At 38.9% G+C, this 19248-nt stretch overlaps 2 protein-coding genes across 2 annotated transcripts; both read right to left on the reverse strand.

The window, feature by feature from the left end:
- Nucleotides 1–405: 405 nt before the first annotated feature.
- Nucleotides 406–18620, reverse strand: LOC114364590 (HEAT repeat-containing protein 6). Its single transcript, XM_028320792.1, has 16 exons — nt 18468–18620; nt 17410–17658; nt 17034–17300; nt 16571–16774; nt 15791–16075; nt 15244–15455; nt 14737–14966; nt 13942–14258; nt 13445–13652; nt 12780–12943; nt 12277–12399; nt 11544–11668; nt 11009–11096; nt 9290–9514; nt 8269–8484; nt 406–767 (listed from the first exon to the last, which is right to left on the reverse strand). Exons 1-16 carry the CDS (start codon nt 18618–18620, stop codon nt 510–512), a joined length of 3324 nt encoding a protein of 1107 aa, XP_028176593.1. The 3' UTR covers nt 406–509.
- On the reverse strand, nt 1020–5431 carry LOC114364582 (protein MEMO1-like). Its single transcript, XM_028320781.1, has 7 exons — nt 5247–5431; nt 5000–5068; nt 4370–4482; nt 4024–4135; nt 2862–2927; nt 1862–2015; nt 1020–1061 (listed from the first exon to the last, which is right to left on the reverse strand). The coding sequence occupies exons 4-7, from the start codon at nt 4095–4097 to the stop codon at nt 1020–1022; spliced, it is 336 nt and encodes a 111-aa protein (XP_028176582.1). The 5' UTR covers nt 4098–4135; nt 4370–4482; nt 5000–5068; nt 5247–5431.
- Nucleotides 18621–19248: the final 628 nt, after the last annotated feature.

Here is a 19248-nt window from a genome sequence, read left to right on the forward strand (position 1 = left end):
TATATTCATGAAAAATAAATAGTCATAGATTCATTCATTTTAAAACTACGTACAGTCGACAGTACATCAGAATATACTTTTATTGCAAAATAGCACCTGTGACAACTAAATAAGTACGATGCTACAGTATTTAGACACCACGCAGAATACAGAGTTTAAGGCTGGGTTGACCGGTTGCACCATCTTACTTTAACTTTGACAAACGTCAAAAATCTGTCAAACTCCATACAAAAAACACCGGTTATCGTCATTCGATATTACGGTCAAAGTTAGGTGGTGCAACTCGGCCTTAGTTAGTCGATGGTTGGGTCGGGTTGTTAATCAGTATGAACATGTATGGAAGTGCGCACATTACACCGATTTAGTATCGGTCGATTCTTCATACAAATTGGAAGCCGATCAAACTATCGGCCGACTAAAAGTCTTTAGTCGGGTATCTTAGCATGATGTGCTGTCATCTGTATAATTAATAATGACAATAAAGTTATTTTATTCTAATAAACTACTATTTACATATCCCAAATGAATATATCCTGTAGCATAGTCAACGACTGAGACTGCGTATCGTTTGACGCTGTCAAATCAACTGTCACATACTTCGCCGCTTGCAGTATTTTGAGGCAGGACGCGTTTTCTGGAGGCAACTTGTGGCATAACTGGGTGAAGAGAGATTTGGCACAGTCGTAATGAAACACTAAGGGGTCCAGTATGTCGTTGAGATCCGACTGAGTGAGCAAGCAGCATAAGTGCGCTAGGGTTACGCATAACTGAAACAAAAGATACAAATATGTAATATGTATATGTAGTTGTTGCAATTCACAAAGGCGAGTGAGCTTTACATGTGTGGTGGCTCGCTACTGTTCGTTTTTTTAAGTTTTGATAGACATTACACTATCATTATGTGCATGTAGTACACGTACACACAAGTAAACCTCACCTTCGTGAGTTGCATGAACATAAATACAATACCCGGCGATAAATATTGCACATCGACCTTTACAAAGAGACAATCGGCTAATTTAGTTTCGTAGAGCGTTATCACTGTCGCACTTGAACAACGACTGACAATGGACGTTTTGTCAAAGTGTAAACAAACTTTATTTTAAACTAGCTGACCCGGCGAACTTCGTACCGCCTTAGCGTAGAGATTTTCTTTATATTTTTTTCCGTAAAAACCTTGTACAGAGTATTAGAAAACTACAAAAAAAAATCAGCCAAATCGGTCAAGCCGTTTTCATGTTATGTCGTGACAACGGAAAACGGGCACAAAATATAACAGAAGACAAACTCCATANAACTATTTTCTGCAATCTCTTTGTTTTACATAACATTCTTGTGAAAACCATGATCATCTGCCTCTGCCTTATGGTTTGATTTGTGGATAAGTATGTGAAGTGTCGATTTGACCAAACAAATTATTTGGGATATAATATTTGGCAAAATAAAACATTTGCTATATAAACATTTGCCAAGTAAAATTTGGCCAAATGATAATTTGTCCAAATGAATTAGTTGCGAAAAATACAATTGCTAAAAGTTCATTTGGGAAATGAAACTTTGGCGATAAGTTGTTTGCGAAGTGAAATTTGGCGAAAAGTAATTTGGCCAAACGGAAGGATACCATAATATGTAATATGTATGTATTTAATAAAAAAAAAGTATATAAGTAGTATATCCGTTAAGCTAGCACCCATAACACAAGCATTGAGTTGCTTATTTGGGGCTAGCTGGCGCTGTGTGAAATTGTCCAAAGATTTATTTATTTGACGATTTGTTAAGTACTAATTAAATAGTCTACAAATAAAGAAATTTTGACTTTGACTTTGAGATTTACTATTTTTAGACACCCTGTATAGCTCACCTGTTTGTCAAGCCACTCGATGCTCTGGTAGATGGGTCCGCGAGCCTGGTCGCGCCACGTGTACCGAAACCGGGACCCCCAGTGGCAGAAGTCGGACGATACCACCACCAGGTTCTGAGGATCCGCCAGGTAAGGCGCTAAGATTGCGCCGTATCTGGATAATAAATAATAATATGACGAAAAATGCTTTTACCCATGCAAATAGGGATGTTTCCTGGGTAAAAAAGCAAGAGTTAGGCCCAGAACAGACGGTGAAACGAAACTGCAAATGCTAAAGCCTGGTGAGCACGTAGAATTTTGTCTAATGACCCCAAGCTACCCATCCTTACCGCTCGCGCGTAATTATATTGCTGTCGCGACTGTGCGACGCGCGCCCGCAGTGAGTGTGCGAGCGCGACAGCAACATAATTACGCGCGAGCAATAAGGATGAGTAGCTTGGGGCAATGACCCACAAAATTCTACGTGCTCACGGACCAGGCTTTAGTTACTTTTGAGTTGCATCTAAGTTTCTGCCATAGCGTCCGTTGTGAGACCACACATGACGCGACCAGTTTGAAACTTTCAGTTTCAGTTTCATTCATCAGAATAATCAAAAAGTTGCAGTTTCGTTGCAGGTGCGTTTCACCGTCTGTTCTGGGCCTTAGAGTAGAGAATAAGCCTGTCACTAAACTTATTGAAAGAGATAAAGCACGCCAAAGTTTAAAAGAAGAGGCCCGTGACGTCAAAGCGTGTTTAAAAGTTTAGCAATTGGAGTGCAAGTGTGGTTGTGTTCCCCAGTTGATGAAGCACATGATGTCGTGCCCTGTGTGCCCAAACAACTGCACGCAGGAAGATTTAATGAATGCTACTGACAACGCCACTCTTGTAGCGGAGTTTTGGGCTGACACTGTGTGTTTGTTAATGACACAACAAGAAGACACAAGAAGAATAATTAGACTAAAAATACACTCCATTTTTACCCGTATAGTATAAAATGAATCTACGCTACAATATACTTACTTTGCTTCTTTCTCAGGCGTTAATGAACCAACCAAAATTGGTATAATAGTGAAACCGGTTTTATATCTGAAAAAAGAAAGGAAAACATTTTTGAGCTACAATTCTTCAAATTCTTTATTATACAATAGGTCTATAGTTCCAAAATACTGAACTGTCCCACCCATGACATTGACAGTGGGGCGCCACCGTCAATACCGGATCGCTGGTTCCGATTTTTGCCATGTTGGAAACCATATAGTTGAACGATGGTGGCGCCCCCCTGTCATTGAGTTTGGTGGGACAGTTCAGCGTGGGTCATCTATAACACTTAACTTAGGTCAGTGACTGAGGTATGAGCGGCACGGGAGGGCGTTTTTGTGACGTCACACGTCAGCGAGACTTCAGATTTGTATGCTCCATAGAGATGTGGAGAGATGCCAACTAATGCGTTGAGTTCGAAACTCAGTGTCGCATTAGAGATTCACACACACAAAGTAATCAAAATATGTGCTCATTATCCACTACGGTATCAGTACTCTACGTTCGAATAATATTTAGTACTACGAAAGCAATGTAAACTGTTTACATTATGACGTCGCTGCTGTCATCATTGCTGTCACGAGCAATGTGTTCTGTTTTTGGGCATATTGCTGCGACACCGGCCACGCTCCCTTGTCACATCTCCCTTTAGTTTCTGTGATCTGTGGTATGCTCTGTCGCTCTGTCTCTCTCACGTCACAATCAGGGATGTTATGGATATCCGTAACCGTAACCGAAACTTTCGGATATTCGAAATAAAAAAATATCCGAAACCGTAACCGTAACCGATTCAAAAGTTTCGGATAGTTTCGGATGTAGGCAGTTTAAATTGTTTTTTGTATAGCACTAAAATTATGTAAAGGTATAACAGTCTGATTTACCTTTATAATGCCATGTAGTATCATTTTTTATTTTTTTATTACTTTTTATTCGATGTTAAGTGTGCGGCTATGAATGAACCGTCTTGGATAACTATTGCAAATTGCATTCAGATATCCGTAACCATAACCGAAACTTTCGGATATCCGAAATAAAAAAATATCCGTAACCGTAACCGAAACCGGTATAAACCCCTCTCGTAAAGCTCCCATACCTCAAGCAATGACTCAATTATGCACTAGCCCTAACTATATTTTTTACTTACTCCTCCATAACTTTGGCTATGTATGGCAGATGCATCTCTATGGAATGCTCATCTTCGTCGGTCTGTACGTCCATCCACTCAAACTGCCGGGTGGCTTCCAACTCTGCGTATACTGGAATAAGGGTGAAATTGCAATGACATTGGTAAACCATAGACAAGGAGTCATAGAAAGGTTAAAACAACTGTGTAGCCAGGATCTACAGCTTGACCGCCAATAACCCAACCAGTGAAGGTCAAGTTTGTCCCGGGGGAAAGTACAGTCATTGGACCCGCAACGATATTAAGCAGAAGAACATAGGAGTTCGAAGTTAACGTTCGAAAACTGAGGGTAGTGAAGAAGACTTACTCTGTTTGTCTATGGTGAGATCATAGAGCGGCGTCTGGTATTTGTCCAGAGAGGAGAGAGCACAGCCTCCCAATCTGACGTGGTGGGACGGGCCTAGGATGAAGATCCGCTTGCTGGGAAACAGATAGATATAGATAGGTAAAGCCTGGTCCGCGAGCACGTAGAATTTTGTCCAATGACCCCAAGCTACCAATCCTTATCGCTCGCGCGTAATTATATTGCTGTCGCGACTGTGCGACGGGCGCCCGCAGTGAGTGTGCGAGCGCGACAGCAACATAATTACGCGCGAGCGCTTGGGGTCATTGGACAAAATTCTACGTGCTCGCGGACCAGACTATAGTTTATTTGCAAACAGTATGTTATTTAATGAGGACTATTGTTTTTTATACTAAACAGTTAAAACCACTGGCGATTGACATGACCCTATTCTACAGTGGTGCCAATTGGTGAGGGCTATAAACCTTTACCACAGAGCAAATAATAAGAATAGGTACAGTGTTTCAGTTCCAACTACAAATTTCCGTTTTTTTTCTCGCTCTCATCAAATGGCGATTCTTTGCGATAGAATGAGACGACATGACTGGAAATGGGCCCATAGTACCTACATATAGTATTAGTAAGTATACTCACACAACCACGGGACTGACTTGCCGGTACGCGAAAGCCGCGCACGCGCCGCAATACGAATAACCCGCATGCCTGGAAGGTAAAAATATTAAGTACAGGCTGTCACTTACTGGACTGGATAGAATAAGGAACGGAGAACTGAATGAGTTAATAAATAATATCTTTCTGTGGGTGTGAAATGGCGACATTGTGTCTTTCATATCTGCTTCACAACTCTTGAAGAATAAAACAATAATATTTAAGGACTTACGGTGCTATAATGGCCCGCGCGGGGCCGTGAGTCAGGTCTGCCTTGGACAGCCATAGGTCCAGCTGCCGCGATAGCTCGCTGCCTGTAAGAGATTACCATCATTTTACCCCTATGTCATCTATCATCTACTTTGCACTCATTCAAGTCAGTTTTTAGTTTCGAACGCCTACCTGCTGCGTGCTCCCCTCTAAAAACTTGGATAAAATTATCTCTGGGTCCCTAAAAACTAATACCTTTTCTCTTTCATGGGTCTTAAATGATCTTTACTATATCTTTCTTCTAAATCGAATTCTTTTACTTGCTTGGCATATAGGTATGGCTTTCGGAGAATATGATAGTAGGTAGGTACAGCTTACTCCACTTTTCCACTAAAGCGAGCAAAAGGACACTAAGGCAGGACTTCGCTAAAACTACTGCGGGGGTGCCCGCGGCATGCGCTTGCCTTATGAATGAAATCCAACCTGCACTGCTCATACTATTTTCGATTAGAATCTCGTCAATCAGAAGAAGAAATTCGGTGGCGCTTAGGGACAAATGTGCGAACATTAGACCTTCCCAAACTGTATGGAGTGTAAACCAAATTAATCCTCTAATAAAGAGAGGCAAATGACTTGCCACTTTTGCAGTAATAAGATTTGGCCAGTGGCCAAATAACTGGAATGACTCAGAACAATCATCTTCCTTTCTTGAAAGCCTTTTGTGAGGTGTTTATTTCAGAAATATTTGTTGAATTGAATCACCCTTTTTGTACAGTCACCGTCAAATAGTTCGTGTCACAGTGGCCACGCCACGCAGCAGACATCGTCGCTATCAACGAGACCTGGCTGCGGGCGGGCGGGGAGGCGTGCGCGCCCGCGCCGCCCGGCTACCGGCTCCGCCACGTGCCGCGCCCGCCCGGAGTTCGTTCTCGCGGTGGTGGAGTTGGATTTTACCTGAAACGAGGAATTTACGCGCGACTGCTTGATCATCCGGCTTCCTTGTCAGTCGAACAAATGTGGATTAGTCTTAAATTAAACGGCCTTAAACTTGCTGTAGGCACTGCTTACCGTCCACCCTGGTTATGTGTAGATACATTTATTGATGCGTTGACAGAGTCCATTAGTGCATTCTCGGTACACGATCATATTGTCTTGATGGGAGATTTTAATATCGACTTGCTAAAACCAGATGATCCAAGCACTAAAAAACTTCATCAGTTCCTTGATTGCATGAATCTCAAACAGTATGTAACNGTTTAGAGAGGTTTTAGGAATTATTAGATAACTAGCTTTTGCCCGCGGCTTCACCCGCGTGAAATTTAGTTTGTCACAGATCGTCATAAATTATAGCCTATATATTATTCAGGGTTATAAACAATAATACTGTAAAGTTACATCAAAATCCGTTCAGTAGCGATCGCGTGAAAGAGCAACAAACATCCAAACTTTCGCATTTATAATATTAGTTGGATAATAGTGTCAACCACTCAACTAAATACTACTTCCTTCTCGTGTATTTGTTTGCAAACTATTACTATAATAACGTACTAAATATAAATAAGTATACGTGGATATCTGTTATTGTCTTTCTTGCATAGTATTAAGAGTTACATTTTTCTATCATAACGAAATAAACGCAACACATGACAAGACAACCCTAGCGCGACGGCCGAGCGTGCGAGCGAGAGAGGTATGCAAAGCGAGGTACATACATGAGTTTACCTTCTGTTATATTTTGTGAAACGGGTTTCATTTTTATATTATATAGATGTGTGCAATTGATTTTGTGAATTAAATTGCTAAAAAATTTTATAGTCGTGAAAGAAAAGTGGTTCACAATGTGTTAAAGTATTTGTCGAAGAGAAATACTAAGGGTTCGGACAATATTTTCATTGAATAATGTTTTATCAATGACGTTTTGTCAATCGTATAGTTATTGTGCGACAGAGATAACGCTCTACGAGCCGAAATAAACCGATTCTCTTTCCAAAGGTCGATGCAATATTTAATGCCGGGTACTGTATATGCTATAGGTTTAGGTGACAATGACATATTATGACGAGACAGAGCATACAAATCTGAAGTGTCGCTGACGTTTGACGCCTCAAAAACTCCCTCCCGTGCCGTTCCCATACCTCAGGCACTGACTGAATTCGGGCTAGACCTATGATACTATTAGTTTCATCAGGACACCGTCTCACGTACTAAAAATAGCTTTATCTGAGAAATTGCTTAAAAATTTCTTAAATTTTCCATTTATTTGAGCTAGCTTTTAGAAAATTATTCTGAAGAACGTGTGTATTAAGCAGGATTTTTTCATTTGTTACACATTAAGCGATTGATTTTTTTAACATTGTCATGCTAATGAATATGGCGAAACATTTTATTTAGTCGCCTTAGCATATTGAAAATCTTTGTTTATTCTGTAACGAACGCGACGTGTAATTTACATTGTTAAAATATAAGGTGTGTAAGAACTTTTAGCCTTTCATTTCTTAAAATGCCTTAGCTATAATATTTATTTATTTTTATTTATTTATTAAATCTTCAGCACACAAACTAACAATGCACTGTGGCGGACTTAATGCCGGATGGCATTCTCTGCCAGTCAACCACGGGTCATGCAGAAAGATAATAATAAACATAATACAATTTTTTTTAAGTATGTATTTACAATGTAGCAATAGGGTATTTGACACCACCAATCAATTGACGTACTTTTCAAAACTGTCAAAACGACACTCGCCCATAGATTTTGTTCGGCAATACTAGCATGTGACGTCACAATTTTATCAACTCAATGAAAATACTTTTTTCAATTATAATGCAACCAAAAATCGTAATTTACAGGTAATTAAAAATTGATTAAGTTTTTAAGACCAGAAAGAAGTGTCTTTTTAAAAAAGTTGTGCTTTAGAATTATTGGGAAATGGTGTCAAATACCCAATTAAAGATGATACTTTATTGAGCGTGATGAGTCGTTGTGTAGCAACCAATATTAATTAGTACAAAAAAACCTAATCTGAGTATGAAGTGATTTTTACCTGTTCAATGAGGTTGTCTTTGTGTTTGTATTCTGTAAAATCGTCAACATTAGCAGCGTTTTCCATAGCGGCCATCACGCCCCTCCACACCGCCGTAAAATGGTCGCCATAGTGTGGTCTCAAAGCGGGTGCTCGCAGCGCCACCGCGGCGTTTATGCGAACCTTTAGGTTCTTGCAGTCTTGGCTTAGACCACACAGTTTTGGGAACACCTTACTCTGAGGAGAATAAGGTTGAAAATCGTTTAATATCCATTAAATTAACGCTTAAAATTACCGGAGCTAATGGGGTAGATAGAAGCAGTAGGGTTAAGTTATTTGGAAGGTGTAAAAGCGTTGGATAAAAACTTATTTTCAGAAAATAAACGACTTTTAAATTACTTTTACAGATAATGTTTATCAACATTGTCTGGTGAAGTCACAAGGGATTCCTTGTATGTATTTGTTTTGGATTTATCCAAGATAGGTAAGTAACGTGATGTAAAAAGACTCATAAAAATATGTACCTGACTGACAATAAAATTATATGATCGTAGGTATTGTTCAAATAAGGTGGCGACCTTGGAAAACATATGATAAGGAAGGAAAACGATATAGGTAAGTCTCAGTCAAAAACCCCATTTAAGAATTATAGACTTAAGAAAGATAAAATGGGATTTACAACAAATAACTTATTTACATTTCTATGAAAAGAGTTATTTGCTGTATTTTTAGCTATTAAAATAAAATGTAAATACTAGAGGTAATCTCTGGTCAAAGTCAAGGAAAGCACCTGGACACGCAGGACCGGTCATTGTGAAATCTTTGAGGGATGTCATTGTCCAGCAGTGGACGTCTTTTAGTTGAAAAGAAGAAGAATCTCAAAAGTTTGTCATCAAAAACCGGGATAAAAGCTATCCTATGTCATTTCCCGGGACTCAAACCATCTCTATACTGAATTTCATCAAAATCGGTTTAGTAGGCGTGAAAGCGTAACAAATAGACATAATTTGTTCAGTTTTATAATATCTATAGGGATAATTACCTGCCACCCGCTGAATCCCGTAAACAAATACTCGTTTTTCATCGCATTTCCCATAGCATAGCAAGCGTTCCACCGCACCTTCATATTGGATACTTTACACGCACAGTCCAGTAGCTTGTCTATGGCCGACTCGCTTAGCGTCTTCATTTGTGGATGAGACTGTACCGTGTAATCTCTGACGAGGCGAAGAAAGTTCCCTAGACCTCGGGTTGCGCTCATTTTGACCTGTAAGAAGTTTTACCTCAGAATACATTTTATTTTATTTTGTTTTGGTTAGATGTTACGTCAAAGCGGAGATATATTCGGTCATTCTAGGACTAGGTAATTCACCTTTTACATGTCTGACGTTTCAACCGCGCTGCATGCATCTAAAGATATGAATAAGAGTGACTTATCTTTTGTCTAGCTAGAGGTTATTTTATGCATTTTTTCTTATTTCCTCTAGATTATTCAAAATTTTTTAGATAATAAAATTCAAAAGAAAAAAAAGCATTACTTTTCTCTGTCTTCATCACTCCCTCAGTCTCTCTCTCTCTCTCTCTTTACTGACAAATGTTTTGAGTCTAACATTTTTTTTTAATAAAACAATCACTATCACGTAATGTCAGTATGGGAGATCACCATTATTTACAATTTGATAACAGTGAGTCATTTCATTATAACCACAAGTAGTCTTCAGTAACTGACAGCATTACGGTAACATTGCGAAATCCTATTTAAGTCCCGTGCATCTCATTATTTACATTGTTAGATACTTAAACAAGCTGAAATATTGCCAAGCAATTTAAAACTTTAAGTCAAGTATTTAAAGTCTATGAATTTATGTGATTTGTTATGGCTATGTACACGCTTCATTAATTTTGCTTTATCACAGACACGTGCCTACAACACATTCCGTAGCAAGTTATCAGTTTCCAGGCTAAGTTATATTGATCCCATCAACTACTGAATCTATATTATATAAAAGAAAGTCGTGTTAGTTACTCCACTTATAACTCAAGAACGGCTGAACCGATTTACCTGAAAATTGTCAGGGAGGTAGTTTAGAGCCAGGAGAAGGACATAGGATACTTTTTATCCCGTTCGAAATAAAAAAAGTCTGCTTATTTATTGCCATTAAGGCGGAGCAAAGTTCGCCGGGTCAGCTAGTAATTTATAAACAAAATGACAATTTATAATATGTTCGCTGGCGGATGCTCGCGATTAGATTCAGAGGAAAATGCAGCTTGATATTGCACATTTCTCTGAAGTTACAATGGGGGAAAATCATACGAAAACCATATTACAACATAGTATGTAACATTATGTTACTGATTCACATGTGAGTCTCATTTGGATGTGTATTGTATTATAAATCGATGACGATCTAGCTAGAGTATCTAGAAAATGGTATCAAAATCGCTAAGTTAGAACGTGGAAGCATCGATAAGCATGATGGTCCCTTCCCTTTATAAGGCACAACCTAATGAAAATTTTCATTGGTTTCTAATCTACGTTGAGTGAAATAAAGTTCAAATTTTTGTGGCAATATAATATTTGCACTGGCAAGGGTTAAAGACCTAAATGCAAAAAAATATGAACTTTTGTTTATTTTAAGATTAAGCTATTTTACCGTAGTCTTATCCACCCTTCTGACATAAATTTTCCGTTGATAGTTACTATCCAAAAATAACTCGCCATTCATACTTCACAATCGCAAATAAAAAACACAGGTCAAACCTTATCGTTATCCGCTGCACACTTGACGCTGATCTCTAGTAGTCGGCACAACAGTTCCTCGTCTATACGCTCTGTTTCGGGGTCCTCCCTGTATCAGAAGATTGAAATATTCCACGGATTGAAAATAATATTGACGCAATTAGTTTTGTTGAAATAAGTTGCGTTATTAGGATCAGCTCCGCGTAATAATGATTGGATTGAGAAAAATAGTGATTTCATAAGCTTGTGTAAATTTTAGATAGAACGATGAAAAGATGATGGCACATGAAAGTGAGGATTGTGGCACCTTATTTAATTGTGAAAGGTGCGATTTTGCAACAAAAACGTAATATACATTGTGTGATGTGTTTGAAAATATTATACTTAATCAAGAAACTACTCTTGGTGCTTATAATACTTTAAGAAGAAGAATTTGTATGGAAAATATGCCTTAAAACCTCATTTCTAGGTACAAGTACATAATTTGGAAACCCTTAGCTGATTCCTAAATAGACCTTGAAGTGGAATATATCAACATTATTATATGGATACTTACATGTTTAGAACGAGCGCATCGCTAAGGTTGCCCAAAGCCCACGCGCCTTTAGTCCGGACGACCAGAGAAGACTCGGACAGTGCTCTGATGATATATTCCCCGCAGTCACTTACAAAATTAATGTCCTGCAATAAACAAAACATTATACTCGTATTATTCAAGGAAAATGTTTAAAATATCCCCTGTACAACCTGATCAAGCTAACGCACACCTCGTTGGAATGCGACTCTCCCTCGCACTCACTCGCACACTTCCCCGTGTTCGCCCCTTAAACCAGAACGTCGATGTGACGTCACGGAAGCCCGGTGCGCAGTTAACTCGACCAGGATGCTTTTACCTAAAAGATGGGCGGCCAGGGAAGACTAACAGATTTAGGAGTATGTTAATACGAGAGTAACAAGGATCATAATATATCCTGCCTGGTATTTCTTAAGTAGCAAGGGTCCTGCCATTGGAATCGCCGACCATTTGAAAAAGGTAACAAAAACTATATTTATTTCCACATTTGACAGAAGATATCAAATCAATTTACACTATCGAATCTTTGCTGCTAGTTTATTCCAGTTCGAGCCAAAGTCCATCGAGAAATGTTTAGCATCTCGGTCGTCACTTTTTTGTGACGCAAATTGTTGTCATACATTAGAATGTTTTAAAATATTTTTAGCGATTTGTTTACAGTTGCGGTAAAGAAAAGGTTTTTTTTACTGTTTTTACATAATTAAATGCTACTTACTTCTCTAAGAGTCCTGTACATCACAGTCATAGCTAGCGCTCGCACCGCGGCCGCGCGTACATTCGGCTCCTCGTCGCCATACGAACCAACGAGTAGGGTGCAGCATAGCACTTGTAGCCGCCTCTGTGTGAAAATAAAAAAAGAAATACAAAATGTACATCTAAAATATTTTCTTGGAACAATCTTGGATTCATTAATAAGTTTTCTTAAGTCTCCTGATGTAGATGCCTTCGAAAGCCTATGACTTTCATGTTAAGTGGGTATACTTCGACTTACCTTCGACCCTGATGATAGTAAAAAAATGTATTTGCTAATGAAAAGCAGAAGTGTCATGCAAGAAAGACATAAGACATGATCGTCAAAAACAATATTTTTTTAAAAAAGATTATTGTACCATTCATTCACAGAATACAAGTTCTGACTCCTTTGATAAAGCGACTTTATTTTTATTCTGTTAAAAGCGACTAAGCTGATTCGCCTCAATCATATTGACAAAAACATACCGGCAGTTCCTTGAAGGACCTTTCTCCAATGTTGGCGATGCAGTCACACACGATGGCCTTAGCGGGCGACGTTTCGTGGCTCTGAATTACGGATGATAACGGCGTAAGCAGCGCCTGCCACATGCTCACACACTGGTTCAGGGGAGGAGGCTGGTCGGTTTGTTCTGGAATCACAAATACAAGTTTAGTTATAAACAAGTAAAAGGGCAACGGCGTACCCTGGTCGGGTTTTTACCATTTTACCAGAAACCTATACCATATCTCGTTCTCTCGAGTTAGGATAGTTAATACAGTTCCCAGTTGCAGTTTTGTAACTGCGTCTATTTAGACGACTGGAATCTCGACATCTCGTCTCGAACATTTACGTGCAAGGAGAAAATTACTTTTAGAGTAAGGTGAAGGCAGACAATAGTGACTTGAGTTTCTTGCGCTGCTTCTTCTAACACTGGCTCATTTATTGTCCCGAAGCAGTGGTAGGGTGAATACTGGGACGTGTAAAAGTGCTTTTTAAAAGCCTACTTGCAAAAATAAAATGAGTTTTATGAGTTTTTATAAAGCATTAAAAAGTTCCACTAAGCTTTGAACATAACCTGACTTCGACAACAATGCAGTATACATTCAAATAACAAGCAAAATGATAAAAACTACCAGGATTTCACACGTACCTAATTTTTGTAAAGCGTCACCCATCACGCTGATCATCTTCGCAGTATACACGACCACGTCTTGGTGTTCGTGTCTCAGCATCTCGCACAGCAAGTCCGTCAGCGGTGCTAAGTGACTGGTCAGCACGTCACCAGCGTGGTGGAATGCGATGGCCGATAGCACTTGGAGAGACTCTAGGATCACTGGTATCGCTGCTGGTTTACATTTCTGGAATAAGAATGATAGATAGATGAAGTAATTTAGTTCCTATGGCGATGATCACAAGGCTGACTTTAATTAAATATTTTGCTGTCATAAAAGTAGTATGTATTATTTTTATGAGAACAGCAAAATATTTGCTGATCGCTGCTGAGATTTTACCGGGAGTTTGAACAAATAATATTTCGAGTTTCCGACGACAAATTAATTAGACTTCACTAACATTTATTTGGGCATTTTATAAATAATATGTAGTTTGTAGTAAGTGTAGCGTTTTTAGAAAGGACTTAGTACATACCGTCATTTCTTTCCTCTTCAAAACCCAGCCCATATTCTTGAAGCAAATGTCCAAAATCCAAGACTTGAAGCTAGAACTTTTTGCTTCATCAAACTCGTTATTTAGACTATCCAATTGGTTTTCAGCAAACATTTCATCATCAGAATATCCTTCTTCAAAGTCATCGCAGTCTTCGTTGACTATACTCTGGTTTACTTCAGGCTTCGCCTTGACAGGGATGGAGTCTTTTTGTATTGCTTTGAGTAACTCATCTACTTTGGGGTCGATGGATAGAACGCACCCCATCGTAATGAGAGCTCCTACTTGCAATGTGATGTCTGGAACACAAGAAACATAATTTGGTGCTTCAGTTGACACGATAAGCGGCGCGCTCTGATTATTATTACTGATAGGTCTCACGTCATTACAATACGGCGCTATTCTCAAACTCGAATACTTTTTCGTTTTTAGCATGATATAGGTTATTAGGTTCTGACATCCTTTATTACCATAGGGCTCAACCACATCGAATCCGACGCGACATGCATCGTGTCGTGTGCAGGGCCGGATCTACAATAGCTTTTTGGGCCCAGGGCCCCGTGGATTCAAGGGGCCCCTAGTTAAGTCAAGTCAAAGTCAAAGATAGACGATAATGCGAAAGAGTAAATAGCAGGTGGGCCCCTTAGTAGTGTTAGCCCAGGGCCCCCTAAACTCACGGTGTGGCCCAAGTCATATGCAATGCAAAGTGATTCACGCCGTGTCATCATCCTAAGGAACGATGCTATGCCGTGACAAATCTCAAGTATTTCTTCTTACCTTTACGCACTAAAAACTTCCTCGTAGCGCGTACCAGCTCACTTATCAGACCTTCTTGCATTTTATGGTACGGAGTCGACTGCACCAAGGCAGCGCAACATTTCAAGGCCACTATGATAACGGCGTGGCTTCTTTCGCTGTCCAGTATACTTACCAACACTTTGTGCATGCATGTGATAACATAGCCAAGAGATACAGAAAACGGTATGAAGGACTTGGTTTCCCTTTTGCTGTGGAAGAATGCAAAAGACGTAGGTATAAACTATACAAAATATTGAAAATACTATATCTCTTTTTGTAATATAGCATTGATATTGAACACTAATGAAGGAGATAAACTTGTATTTTACTACAACCAGAGTTACTCCGATTTACAGTATCCAAGGTTTCAAATGTTGCCATCCCTCTCACGCATTATGCCAGCATTAGCGACAGTAACAGATAGACCCGAAACTACATAAATAGCGTTTCGCAGTAGCTCTATCGGTGTTCAAAATTAATCTTTACCTGCTTTCTGCCTGAGATAGATAAACTCTAGAACCAGAGAGAAGTGCCAGTATGACACTCAACACGCTAGCTCTGCTGTTTGCGATGGGGTCAATGACCGCGCAATACGCCAGAGTCTTCTTAGCACCATCGTCAGATAACCAGTTGTCAGTATTTGGTGAATCGGGCAATAGCGCCCACCAGTAGCCGAACATGTCTTTCCTTTCTGTTACCTACAATGGGATATAGTTGTACATATTTTTAAATTTTTATAGCAGAGGTAGGTATATCATACTTACGAGTGAGAAAACAGACTAAGGCCCGATTTCCAATGCGGAATGGAAGAGAGAAGAGAAATGTGTCGGGCAGAATAATTTTTCTATGGAATTTGACGGCGGCGGCGGCGCGGCGTGGATCGAAGCTGTGCGGAGCGAAATAATCATAAAATTTAACCCTTCTCCGCTCTACTACGCTCCGCCCCGCCTTGGTGGAAACCGGGCCTAAGTTAGGTCTGTTAATCATGATAATATCAGAATTCAAAATGGTTTGGGAAAAGATAGGAACAAACCTTAACTAAAACTAATAATAAATTGGAAGCACTTTGCCTCACTCTGGACTTCAAAGCTACAAGCTTAGCCTCTCTGCTGTTCTCAACATCAGACATGTCAGAATCGCTCGTAAGCACCCAAGTGTTCTTAGCTCTCTGTGGCTCCAAGTAGTTCTTACTTGCTGGTTTATATGCTGAGCTATTTTCGAACTTATCAACATCCTTCATGAGACTGTGGTCTGATACTGGTATCTCTTTCTTTAGACTCTCAATGGCGTTATTCCTTTGCTTCCTGATTTTTTGTTTCTGAAAATCATATTTTAAACACAAACTATTGCACCAACTTCAGGCATCATTTCAAAGAGCATTAATCCTTCAAGCTCTGCGAATCTAGACACAATAGATAATCAATTGTTATGACATTAATTAATGTCGTCTGGGACTCAATCGGTTAAGAAGGATGTCATTTAAATCAATTAAAAATAAAATGTAGCTATACAACAATAGATACAGATTCAATCCCAACTAATATTATAAATGCGAAAGTAACTCTGTCTGTCTGTCTGTCTGTCTGTCTGTTACGCTTTCCCGCTTAAACCTCGCAACCGATTTTGATGAAATTTGGCATAGAGATAGTTTGAGTCCCGGGAAAGAACATAGGATAGTTTTTATCCAGGGACGTTTTTAAACAGGGACGCGCGCGATAAAGTTTTTCTGTGACAGACAAAATTCCACGCGGGCGAAGCCGCGGGCGGAAAGCTAGTGATGAAATATGTTTTTATTGATAGGAAATAGTTATACCTTTCCACCTTTAGGTTGAATTTTTACAGGTGCAGTTGCTATGCTTTGCTGTGCTGGCATTATTCTCTCTGGTTTGGGACCCTGTGTCACCAGACCATAAAGAATAAAGTATCGGCACAAGCCAACAACGTCAGGTAATGACACAGGCACTTTCTGGTCATTAAAGTATAGCTGAGTCAATACTCTTAGGGCTGCAATTATTACCTGAAAACAATTTTTTTTTATTACATTGACCCTTTTCAAGTTACTTACTTACAGGAAGATATTAAGTTACATTTAGAACTCTATATAGGCTAGTACAGGACTGATTGTTGTGGGAATCTTTGTAGGAGGCTTTTGTCCAACAGTGGACGTCATTTAGCTGAAAGAAACGAATGAATGAAGAAATCTATAAAAAAAAACATTTTAGTAACAGAGAAGTTTTTAAAACTGATGTAATAATACATAAAAGAGTTACCCTTACCTTACAATATAAGAACTCATCTTGAGACTTAATAGAACCTTTCATCAGCAACTTAACAACTATAGTTGAGATCTGTTCCTTGATCTCTACAGGCACAGTGTTAGTTCCATCATTTGCTTTAGTATCCTCTGCAGATATGCAGCAAGTTATGCACTTTAAAGCAATAAGACAGTTCTGTAGCGGGCTTTGCACACTCAGTGTTTGATTCTTTTCAATGTCTATTAGGTTTAGTAAAATACCTTGTGGTCCAATTAGAGTATTTGAAAACTGAAATACAGATAATAAGACACTAATTAGAATAAGAAATGACATAGAAATAAATATCATAGTTATTATATATTTAGAATCAGTAACCAATGTTAATATGTTATGTTACCTTTTGACCCAACTGTGGACTTAGTTGCAAAATGCATTGAAGATTGTGTAGAATGTCAGGCAAAACAATATCTGAACATTTCTTCATACAACTAATGTACCATGTCACAACTTTTTCTAAGTAATTTACATCAAATTGTAAATTCTGCTTTGAAAGAATGCTATTTAACAAATGTGAAGTCTTTGCTGCTAGAAATTCGTCTTCTGGCTTGATATTTACACATAGAGCAGTAATTAACGTCGCTGCATCCTAGAATTAAAAAGGTAGAACGTAAATGATGTTGAAAGTGGACAAAAAAGTTCACAAATGAGGATCAGTACTGTTGTAGAAAATTCAATAAAACTAGTATCTACGTTAATCTTTAAGACATAAGAAAGATACATCTTTTTGAATTATCCAAATCGGACCATTACTTACGAAGATATTAAGTAATAAACATAGGCCGTTTTTGCCGCTAAAAGTCAACGTACGCAAGGCCGCGTGACGTCATTATATCCGAATCAAGCGCAGCCGGCGTACTAATGGGATGGAAAATATTTTTTCCGGCTAAACTATCAGTTTTAGAAAAAAACTTTTAATAACATTTATTCTTCTAGGGCTGGGGGGAGGGGCTAGCCTTAACCAGCTTATGGCCTGGGGGAGGGGGGGGGGTCAAGTCATACCCAGTTTCTGGCATTTCTGGCATGGGGGGGTGTCATACCCAGCTTCTGGCCGAAGGGGAGTCATATCCAGCTTATGCTTATGGCCAGAAGTTGGGTATGACTTGACCCCTCCCCCTCCCCCCAGGCCAGAAGCTAGGTATGGCTTGCGTAGGGGCAAGGGCCGGGGGGTAAATCATACCCAACTTCTGGCCGAGGGGGAAGTCATGCCCAGTTTATGACCTTGGGAGAGGAGAGGGGCGGGGTAGTCATACATAAAGAATTATACTGGGTGGCGCAAAAGTACTGGCACTAAAGAAAATACTTTTTTTTTTTTTATATGACATTTTCTGACATTTTTTTGTTGAAAATTGTGTAGTGAACAAANTCATTCTCTTAGACATAACCTATAAAACTTACTTGTTTCCTGACAAATAGCTCTCCCTTGTACGGTTGAGCATTGAGTTCATCAATGAGAGAATTAACTTTGCTTTTATTATATTCTTTTACATAAAGTTGATTGCACAAATCCCCACAAATTAGAGAAAAACTTTGCGGTAAATTTGTATCCATTTTATCTATTTTTATGTTAAAAATTTAAGAAGCTGTTGTATACAGCGAACAAATTTCACATCACACAAATTAATTATAAACAAAAAACACAACATTTAGTGATATTTCCAGAAGATAATTCAGTTTTATTTTCCAGATTTTCTAAACAAATCCACATTCGTTTTTGAGTGACAGTATTGACATTGACAGTTCCAAGTAGTGATGTAAGTTATGTAGGTCTAGCTGTAGATATCGATACTTACTTATGATACAACAAATCAAAACTTAAAATATTCAAGTAGCATCAGGCAAAATTTATCAATGTGGTGAAAGCTACTAGTCACTTACGGAGGGAGACGCTGACAATGAGCGATTAATTTTTTTTTAATAACTTTCACGCTTTGTGTTCTTTTTTCTTCACAGAATCTTGGTGTCATCATGTCTCCACTATTTTTATGTAATGACAATCATATCCCGCTGAATGCTACAGGTAAGTCGATAGTTTTTCTTCTTTGATGACTATGAATTTTGACTAACCAAGATTTTGACAATGTCATTTGTGCATATCGATAGTTCTACTACAGTCGATAATGTTTACAGCACTATTAAAAGCTGACGTAAATTTACTACCACAGATATGGATTAGAGT

The sequence above is a fragment of the Ostrinia furnacalis genome, unplaced genomic scaffold (assembly GCF_004193835.3).
Source record: "Ostrinia furnacalis isolate ACB-3 unplaced genomic scaffold, ASM419383v2 OfSCF7452, whole genome shotgun sequence".
Taxonomy (NCBI): Eukaryota; Metazoa; Arthropoda; class Insecta; order Lepidoptera; family Crambidae; genus Ostrinia; species Ostrinia furnacalis.